Below are 10,369 nucleotides of genomic sequence, written 5' to 3' on the forward strand. Positions count from 1 at the left end.
TCACCCTCTAATTACTATATACAGTATACTCATGTGTGTTTCAAGCCTGGTGATGATATGTCTTCATTGGGATGCCGCCGACTACCATTAACACTGGAAACAATGGCTAGATATGCCAGAGGAAGTTATTTTTGTTTCTTGTGCCTTCGATCACGGAGACCATTTGTGTTTGGTGGCGTGGTGTCTACTGTTTGTTTAACTGATTTCGCCTTGCTCCTGTGTAAGTCACGTTTGGTGGTATTCTAGAGGATTTCTTTGTTTCTTTCTTTTGCTCTTGGATGCCATATTTCTTTGGTGCAGAGGTGTCTAATAAACAGAATTAACCGATAATAAACCGATAGACATGACTTACCCGCTGATGTGCTTCTTTGGAGGCTTTCAAATAGTTGATAGTTTCACACCACAGACAGATGAAATGCACGTCTGACGGTTGTCGGCCTGTGGTTCTTGGGAGGCTTTCAAATAGTCAAGTCCTATCTCAAAATGCTAGTCAAGCGTCTTCCACACCACAGCAAGATGAAATGCACGTCTGACGCTCGTTGGCCCGCAGTTTTATACAAGATTTTGCCTACTAAACCCCGCGATTGCATGTATGGAAGGAGGGCCTCTTCCATAGACAGGTTGAGGAGGTCAATTGACCCTCCTATCTATCTATCTATCTATCTATCTATCTGTCTATCTATCTATCTATCTATCTATCTATCTATCTATCTATCTATCTATCTATCTATCTATCTATCTATCTATCTATCTAATCAACTGAGTTTCACAGGAGTTTTACACAGGGCTCTATGTACTCCCAAACGTGACCTTTGACCACCACCATCCTGCAGCTGCTGAATACTGCACTGAAACGCCATCAATTTTCTCTGCGCCTTCCATACTGGGGCTTCCTGAATGACGCTCACAGGCGTCTCACTAATGATCGTGGACGTGTACGCACTCTTGCTCATTTTATCTTTTAAATCTGGCTCGGACTGAAGCATGAAGCACTGAAACTATCTCATCGACAGAAACTATCTTTAGCTAGCGTTAGCTTTTCACCGCACTCAGAACATGGGCGGGCTCGGTTGGCATCACGTGATTGTATAGAAATATGTCTGCGCATGCTCATAAACTTCCAGTTAAACATTGTCCCGGCTTGTCCTGGCGAGACTGCACGTATGGGGTGCGTGTGTGTGTGTGTGCGCGCGTCTGCATGTGTGCGCATCTGCATGTGTGGCAGAGGGGCACCCCCATATGGATCGAGTCACGTGAGTTTCAAACGAGTTTCACACAAGGCTCTAAGTACTCCCTAATGTTCACCTGTGACCTCCACTGAATTATCCATTTAAATACGTAATACATAAGTTAAATACGGTAATTTACAGTATCCTCCTATCCCCTGCCCCTTGACCAAGTTCACCGAGTTCATTCAGATCATTAGGGTCATCAATCATCATTCAATTTGACATAAGGTATATCCCTATGTTTTTTGGCACATGTAAATCCATTCTCTTAAATCCAGTGAGTGAAGTGTTGAGGCCTCACAATGCCGTTGGCTGTTGTTGGCTGAGGATTTCTCGCGCAGCTGACCACCTGATGATTTTGCAGATCTCCGCTTGTTGCCACAGCAAATCATCCTGCAGCAGCTTCCTGCCCTCTAACAGAGCCGCGCCTCGATGTTCCAGCGAGCGAGCGTGTCCGTTTACCACGTCATTGTGCTCTCTGTGGATTCGCAGAGTGGGCGAGTAGCTGTGGCTCCTGCAGATAACTGCTGTATTATCCCCCTCGGGGAGGGGAAATCTGCTGCATTTTTAGAAACAGCTCGGCATGAAGTCTAACTTGTGACTGTGTCAAACATCACCTGCTTCACAAAGTAGAGGGAAGTTATGTTCAGACACTGCTCCACCTTAAAGGGTTTGTCCATCTAATTCAAAAAAATATATATATTTTGTTACAGCTTATTTGCCATAAGTGGTGTCTGGACGTAGGTTTTATTTATGATTTAATCCAATTTAATGGAAAGGAAAGCAAGACGGCTCCAGAAGGGCCTGACGGGTTAGGGATACACAGGTGAAAACATTCACAAGAGAAGGAAGCAGAACTGACAGAAACACAACGAAGGCGACAGATAATAAACTAAAACAGGAAACAAAACCGTGACCGCTCCAGCCACCACCTTGGCAGTGCCTGACTCTCCCTAACTCCTGGCTAGTTCAGAAATGGAGGAGGTGGAGCATGAGTGGAGCTGAGGAGGGCTGGTGACGCCTATGGTACACTCATCTGTCACTTAAAGCATCCACACCTTAAATTATGCATACGTTTAAGCCTTGATACAATTTAAATTGTTGAGTTATATCAAAATTCTCCTACATATTGATTTTGTGAGTGGTGAATGTAGTCACTGGGTGCCAGGCTGTAAACATGTTTATTTCCATTTTAACGTGAAGGTCAACAGGGATTGGTTCACATTTGGAGCCAGCCTCAAGTGGTTATTTGAGGAACTGCAGGTTTTATCACATGTTCAGCCCTGTAGGTTGCCACTTGTGTATGACCCATGAAGACTGCCTTTAAAATAACATTGGTTAAATGAACCTGAGTTGTGAAAGTAAGGGAGGAATGTCAGTCAGCTGGTGTGATCCGTTAAAAGCCAAAAACTGAGCTTTCAGCAGCCTCAAGTGGCCATTTGAGGAACTGCAGTTCCAGCATCATTTTTCAGTCTCGGCCGCCTTCTTTCCACACACAGTTTGAGATGATATCAGGGAATCGTGACTAAGCCAAGACCACTGGACTGCCTCATTAGTCCAATTTATTTGCATTCACAGGTAATTTGTACGTTCAATGAAGATGAATGTCTGCACTTAATGCAAATAAATGTATCCTTCTGGGTGAAGTGTGTGGGCTGTCAACTGCATTAGGGGAGCTGCCGCTGCTCCAAATTGCATTTTGATGTCGGCCCAGTCTCTAGGAGTGCAAGAGAAAACGATGTACCTTGCACGTAATGTATGCCAGCCCACACTGTGACAGAGCTGGGAGGCATCCCGACTTGTCTGTGAAACGCTCCGGTTGCCAGGAGCTTTAAAAACCTGGTGTTGCGTCTCTCCTCCCTGTCTTGTTCTGAAACGGAGCCCAGGTCCGCCGCCACTTTCAACAGAAAAGCTTTTTGAAATCAGAAGCGCCACATTAGTCAGTATTATTATGACGGGTCAGAAAATCAGCTCGGCTTCAAAAGGCTCCTTCTCACCTTGGTCTTTCATCAGCACCATCGTCTAACAGCACCAAAGTGCCACTACGAGCATCCATTACGCGATGATAGATTCTAAGAACCCTAATAGCGTATTGATTTATTACAGGTGCAGCTCTCATTTCCTGTCTAATAAGTTATTCTGCAATGCTCTATCATTATTTACTTTAATCATCATAAAAATAATGTGATTATGATAATGATTTATGATTATTGCTCTGAAATAAGCCCCTGTGTGCACAGGTAAGGAGTCTGGCCATTAGTGTTTAATTTAAAATAAATTTACCTTGAAATTAAGTAGTAACAGGATTCTGGAGAACCAATTTCTAGTTATACAATAAAACAACAGTTAGCGCTTCTATGAAGCCTAATGCCATTAACCTTTAGTTTAGTTTACATACTGCTCCATGCATATGTTACAATACATGATCAGAATTCACCTTCAAAGAAATGACCCTGTTATGAGCCTACTGTTCCCATATGAATTTCATTTAATGTCCCAGCTCCATAATTCTAACCTCTTTCCTCTTAATACATTTTGGATGGAGTTTGCCTTTTTCCTAGCACAAATGCAACAGGAAATGATCTGAAAACAAAAGACAGGACCAACAAATAGTAACATTAAGACCCAAGGCACCTTGTTAAAATCGAAGCATTGTTTGAAAACTACTCAATAACGTCTATTTGGTCAAAGCTGCAGACATTACCCATTTGCCCATTTGTGACTCATCAGAGAATGGACATGGACCTTCTGAGGGTGTCCTGTGGTGTCTAGCAGCAGAATGTTGTTAGTGGGAGGGCCCTCTGTGGATCATCCCACAGATACTTGATCAGTTTGGGATCTAGTGAATTTGGAGGCCAGGTCAACACCTTGCGCTGTTCTTCATGTTTTTTGAGTTGTTCCTAAAGCGTTTTTGTGTGTGTGACTGTGTCAGGCTGCATCCTGCTGGGGATGGCTGCTGCCATCAAGGAGTGTCATTGCTATGGGGTGGGGGTGCCTGGTCTGGTTTAGGTGGGTGGTACATGTCTAAGTAACATCCACATGAATACCAGGTCCAAATGTTTCCCAGCAGAACATTCAATTATGACAAGATATTGTCAATGTTATTTACTTCTCCTGTCAGTGGTTTTAATGTCGTGGCTGATTGGTGTATAGTAGTTTTAATGCCAACAGCAAGTGAAAACGAAACTTAACTCCAAAAATCAAATGAAAGTTGGTGAAAAAAACTATTTTCTCATGCAGTAGAAAGTAGTGTGGCTTATGCCTCTGTAAACCCTCTAGCGTCCTTCTAAGGACATTTTTGTGTCTTGACATTAATGCCAAAGGACACCAGGCTCCACTAGCTTTACTAAACAGCAGTACTGGATGTAATAGAAATGGGAATACATTGGCACAACCTTGCTGAATTAGGAGTTCTCGCTTTGGGTGTGACAGGTTCTTGCCCATCTTTGCCGGGAGTAGTAGTTAGAGAAGCATCTTTGGGACCAGACTCTTCATATCAATAGCTAAAATATAATGGCGGTGTGGGGTTGTGGGAACACGTCGTTGCTCGTGTCACATCCTGCTCTAAAAGGGAAGAGCAACTTTGCATCTGGTTCTAAAGGACAATTCACACGTATGTTGTATAGCTATGGTTGGGGTTGACCAGACAAGTATCATTATTGGTATTCGCAAATTGTTCCAAAGAGGTTCTAAAAATGTGAAATGTGAAACTCGTTCTCTCACTGTCTTTCTCCATAGGCGTGTCAATGCCTATTCCAGTGATCGGTCTCCACAACGAGCAAAAGGTTTTCGTCAACGGCATCTGTGTCCTCAACGAGGAGCGCTTCATGCTGATTGGCTCCTTTGTGGCCTTCTTCATCCCCCTGGTCATCATGGTGGTGACTTACTGCCTCACCATACAGGTAGGCCTTCATAGGTGTGTTTATGTTTTCAGCTCGTATGCTAGCCGCCTGAACATTTCTCCGTTTCCTGTTGCAGTATTCTTACTTCACTTCTTTCCAACCTCTGATCTCCAGGTTCTTCAGAGGCAGGCCACAGTCTTCCTGTGCGAGGCAAAGACTTCCTCCCAGCAGCCTTTGCACACACCAGCAATGACAAATACATTGCAGCCTCCGCCGAGCACCTTCCCCCTCCCTCAGATCAATACACCGGACTCACAAGGTAAACACTGGTCAGGACTTTAGCAGCTGCTTTACGTTAAAAGAAAAATCCCCCATTAATAAGTGTTTAACCAAGTGATTAAGAGCAAATATGCAAATAATCCCCAGTACCGGCCATGCATTTAATACTGTTTAATTCGAGTAAGAATAGCCATTGCTGGTGACAATTCTAATATGCTTTATCATTTCTTTAATTGGAATTTTTAGCCACTGCAAGCATTGAACTCATCACAGATTAAACCGAGAAGGAGCACAAAACAGACTGATGGCTTTGTGCTTTCCACTGTTGAGATAGCTGAATAAACGCCTACAGTCTGCATTTCTCTTGAAATAATAACAGTGGCTTCTCCAGCTACTCAGACCCATCAGTATGCGCTGCGGGCACGCGTTCAGTTTTCTATGTATTTCTCCTTGGCTCCAAGTCCTACAGCTCTTTCATTTTTGATTTGAAAAACACAAACATAAATAAATGGAATAAGGCAAGTGGGCGGATTGGGCGAAGTTGCATTTTAACTTCGGCACAGGGTAAAAATAAAATGGACCATTTTCTAAATCCTTACCCCGAAAGTAAAAAGCATTAAATGCATTAAAGTGTTTTTTTACTGGTGTAAGCTACAACTGTTGGCATGTATGTGCAGTTTATATCTCTGTGACCTTGCACAGACCCTAAAGCCTGACATGCACCTCCCCAGAAATGACTGGTCCACTTGGTAGCTGGTAATTGATTGTTTTGGATCAACAAAGGTGAGACGCATCGAGTAAAGGTTAGCTGAGGAGGTTCAGAGATACAAGCATTTGAATGCCCCCTTCCTTGTGGTATTCACAACTTTGTACCTGGAACTTTTCGGAAAGGTTCACGGGGTGTTATGTGTTTGCTGCCGCTTTCAGAAATGGTGGAGGTGAATGGTGCGTTAAGAAACTGTGATTTAGATATATAGGACTACCTTCCGCCTCATCTGCCTCATCTGCCTCATCTTTTCATTATGCATTTCCTACATAAAGTTACCCGGTCGCTTCTTAGCATTGGTGGCTTTTTTCCAAGCAACAGTTGCCTAGCTGATGTTACGACTAGAAAACCAAGCATTTTGTGGAAAAACTTCTCAGCACAAGTTCCATTTGAAGGAGGCATTGGACTGACAAGCTTGTTATCCTACACCTCCTTTGTTACCAGATCACCAAGTGGTGAGCATACCGACTTTTTGCTGCAGTCTCTTAGCACATGATAAAGTGCATACCCATCAAGCCAATAATTAATACCCCTTTCACAAGATTCCTCGACAGATTCCTCGATGGGATAGATGCCTTGTATGCCTCCTCTCTGAAATTAAGACTCAATTATGCCTGAGCAATGTTACTATAATTTGAGTTAATTTGTAGTATTAAAGCTGCCATTGTCAAATATGTGCTGTGTTGCTAAGTGCACTAACAAAAACTAAGTGGGGAAAGGCTAAGCAAAAGTCTCTCCAACACTAAATAGTCAAAAAAAGAAGCAAACTATATGTCAAATATTTCACTAACATCATACCGTGGTGCTGAGCAGACAGCAGTTATCTGATCGGATGAGATCGTTTTGGGCAGCACATAGACGGCTGGTCCCTTATTCCAAGCCAAGCCTTACCTTCTCCAGGAGAGATAAAAAAAACTTTAAGACGTGTCAGTCTGCGCCATGAATTTTCCACCTTATCCTCTATCCATCCTGGACAGAGAATAGTGTAAATGAGATATCCGCCTACTGCTCAACCTTTTCATCTCCCCTCCTCCCTACAAAATATCAGCAGCCCTGTTAACAAGCAGTCTGGCGTGCTTTCAGTGGTTGCCGTACAGGCAGCAGTTTTCTTGGCAGCTCAGCTGGAAGGGTAACACACTTAAATGCACGTCATTGCCTTCGTATGAAGTTTGTCTGCAGCCTGTGGCATACAAACTTAAGACAAAATCTTAATCAGTCTTTATTGCTTAGTTGTGTTTGTTCAGCCACAAACCTGTGTTGATATATATGCCTGAATTGTCTCTTTTTTCTTTCTTTTTTTTTGTTTGGCCCTCCCAGCAGAGGTAAAGCCCCCTCCCGTTCAGAGCAGACGAAACACCCTGAGCTGCCTGAAAGGCGCCGAGCCCAGCATTCTGCTCAGCGCCTCCACATCGGACAGCATAAGCATCATCCCCAGCTCAGAGGTGGCGTCGCAGCTCAGCTCGCCAGCCGCCGGGCCGGGAAGGAGCGACGCCTCGAGCTGCCACGGGAGACGGGGGATGATGCAGGCCATAAAAAACGAGAGGCGGGCCTCAAAGGTGAGAACAATGAGTGGAGGTTAATAAGTAGAACAGTGATAATGATAAGTAGTTCACTTGTTACCTTGTTGTGCCGACGAGAGCGAAAGGACAACGTAACAGTGGAAGCGTTTCCATCTGCTGAAGTGATGTAGACGCGCACTTAGAGGCGTGTCAGTAGACCATTACGTCACAGTGGGGCGTGGCTGCAGTTGCCACAGAGAACTTTTCCACCAACATTCATTGCATCAACTTAACAAAAACCTTCAAACTAATTTTAAGTTTCGTGTCTTGACTTTAATTGAAAAAGGAAAAAAAACAAGTTTTGTATTTTGGTGAGTTATTGAGAAATAAAGGTCAATCGCAAGTTAAAGCCACTTACACAGGAAGCTGGACATTATAGGGGAACTACTGTTTTTTACAACCTGGACCTTATTTCTTGCATAAAATACGATTGTTTACTCACCCATATAACTTTTGTGTAATTTGCAGTCGCTCTGGAAATATTTAGATCCACGCATATCAATATAGTGGGAGTGACTGGGGCACCGAAACGCAGCCTCTAAATAACGCATTATCTGCCGCAAAACTCGTTTATTTCACCAATATTTTGTTATGGTACGCTAGTGCTATTCCCTTTTGAGTCCAGAATTACCTGTTATCATCATCCGGATAACATAATATTGGTGAAATGAACGAGTTTTACGGCAGATAATGCATTATTTAGAGGATGCATTCAGCTGCCCCAGTCACTCCCACTATGTGGATATACGCAGATCTAAATATCTCCCGACTGACTACAAATTACACAGATGGGTGAGTAAACGATCATATTTTATGCCAGAAATAAGGTCCAGGTTGTAAAAAACGGTAGTTCCCCTTTAAGAATTGTAAATCTACATTGTCTAAAGACTTTACAGAACCCAGAGTCTGTAACTCTAGACGACCTTTTTACTGGAAGATACCTTGAGCAGCTCATATAGGAGGGGCACTTCGGCATCATGTCGACTGGGTAGAGAGCCAGAAAAAAGAGGGAAGGGAAGAAGAGAGTGATAAATTCCCGAACAGTTTTCCCATTGCACAGATTTATGGCCACCCAGCTCTCATTCTCCTATCCTATATCCTCCACTCCGTAGCTCATAGATGCGTCGCTCTGCTGACCAGATAGTTGGTCATTTTGTGTGTTTGGTGGTTGTTTCTAAGCAGATGGCAGAACACTGGGGTTACTCTGAGCTTTATTGCTGAAAACAGCAGCCGTCCACCGCGGGAAATGAGTTTGACCAGTTTGCAGAGTTGAAAGAAAACACAAAATTTGTGGACCATAAAAACAAAATAGGAAACTATAATGGCCCATAAAGCTAAACGTAACTGCGGAGGGTCGTTTGTGGCCATGTGCACGGCACACGTTGTCATTAGCGTCTCTAAGAACAAGATTTGAGCTTGAAATGTGTAAATGTCTGCTGGAGCTGGCCCTTTCAAAAGAAAAACGCTGAAATTTGCTTTCATTTCTCTTTGAGGACGAGGAATGACAGTTTTTTTTTCTGCCAGATGTTTTCCTCACAGCCGGTTTCAAATTGTCTCCTGTGAAATATTTAGAAGTGCTCTTGTTATCAAACCCAGCCAGACATGTTGAGCTACGTCGAAATGCCTGAAGAGCTGCCGGAGTCCCGGAGTCCTCTAAAGGCGGTGGTTTCAATGGATTCAGATTTATTCTGGATGAATATCAAAAATGAAAATCCCAGATAGAAGTGGTGCAATCACAAGAATATTAAGAAAAACATCAGTTGGAGGACATTCAAGGGGTTCAGACACTTGAAAAAAGTGTTTCTTATTCCTTTTCTCTCTTTTGTTCTGTCCTTCCTCTTCCCTCAGGTCCTGGGAATCGTCTTCTTCCTCTTCCTCATCATGTGGTGCCCCTTCTTCATCACCAACGTCACCACCGTCTTGTGCGGCAGCTCCTGCAACGAGACGCTGCTTCACGACCTCCTCAACATCTTTGTCTGGGTGGGTTACATCTCCTCTGGGGTCAACCCTCTGGTCTACACCCTCTTCAATAAGACCTACAGGAGAGCGTTCTCCAGCTACATCCGGTGTCGGTATAAAGTCGGGGCCAACGCAGCCACACAGGGTTGCAAAACCCTCCTGGTCCCGCCGCCGTGCCCGTCGCACGCCGTGACCCCCCTTCTGATGGGCGGTCACGGGAAAGCGGGGGTGGACCGCAACAGTAACTGTCGCAATGGCGGCAGGGGGGATAACGGGAGGCTGGCGGTGGACCCGGAGGACACGACAGATGACGGGACGCAAATCGGAATAGTGTCGCAGAGCCTCTCCGAGTTCCACAACGTCGGCATGCTCTCCGAAACGGAGCCGGAGACGGAGGTGGAGCCGGAGCTGTCGCTCATCAGCTACGGCCCCGACTGCAGAGAACACACGAGCAGCGTCTGACTGCTTTTACGTCTTCTTTTATTCGACCTGCAGGCGCTGGGCCGAGCTCGGAGGCCACAGCCCTTCCACTGGTAGTGAGTACTGTGAAAGTCTTGTGTGAGGAGCCTTTTCTCCACACGGATGTGCACTACTAAATGGAGACAAACCAGAAGGGTGAACCTCAAGGGTGACAAAGGAGGATTTTCCACTCTTGTTACGGAATGAAAACCAATGTTTCCAGTGTGTTTGTTTTCTATTTAGCTCCAAAATGTTGGTTTTCATACCTTAAATGGA

The 10,369-nt window shown here is 44.4% G+C and overlaps 1 protein-coding gene across 1 annotated transcript in view; it reads left to right on the forward strand.

Annotated features, from left to right (window-relative positions):
• LOC311486258 (5-hydroxytryptamine receptor 2C-like) overlaps positions 1 to 10,096 on the forward strand; it is a gene marked incomplete at its 3' end in the record, with an annotated part of 34,372 nt that extends 24,276 nt beyond the window's left edge. The window contains exons 3-6 of the mRNA XM_084542050.1: positions 4,968 to 5,131; positions 5,246 to 5,312; positions 7,437 to 7,672; positions 9,524 to 10,096. Of these exons, the coding sequence (XP_084398176.1) occupies positions 4,968 to 5,131; positions 5,246 to 5,312; positions 7,437 to 7,672; positions 9,524 to 10,096 (1,040 nt within the window). The remainder of the gene's footprint in view (positions 1 to 4,967; positions 5,132 to 5,245; positions 5,313 to 7,436; positions 7,673 to 9,523) is intronic.
• Positions 10,097 to 10,369: the final 273 nt, after the last annotated feature.

The sequence above is a fragment of the Chelon labrosus genome, assembly GCF_963514085.1.
Source record: "Chelon labrosus genome assembly, chromosome: 1".
Lineage (NCBI taxonomy): Eukaryota > Metazoa > Chordata > Actinopteri > Mugiliformes > Mugilidae > Chelon > Chelon labrosus.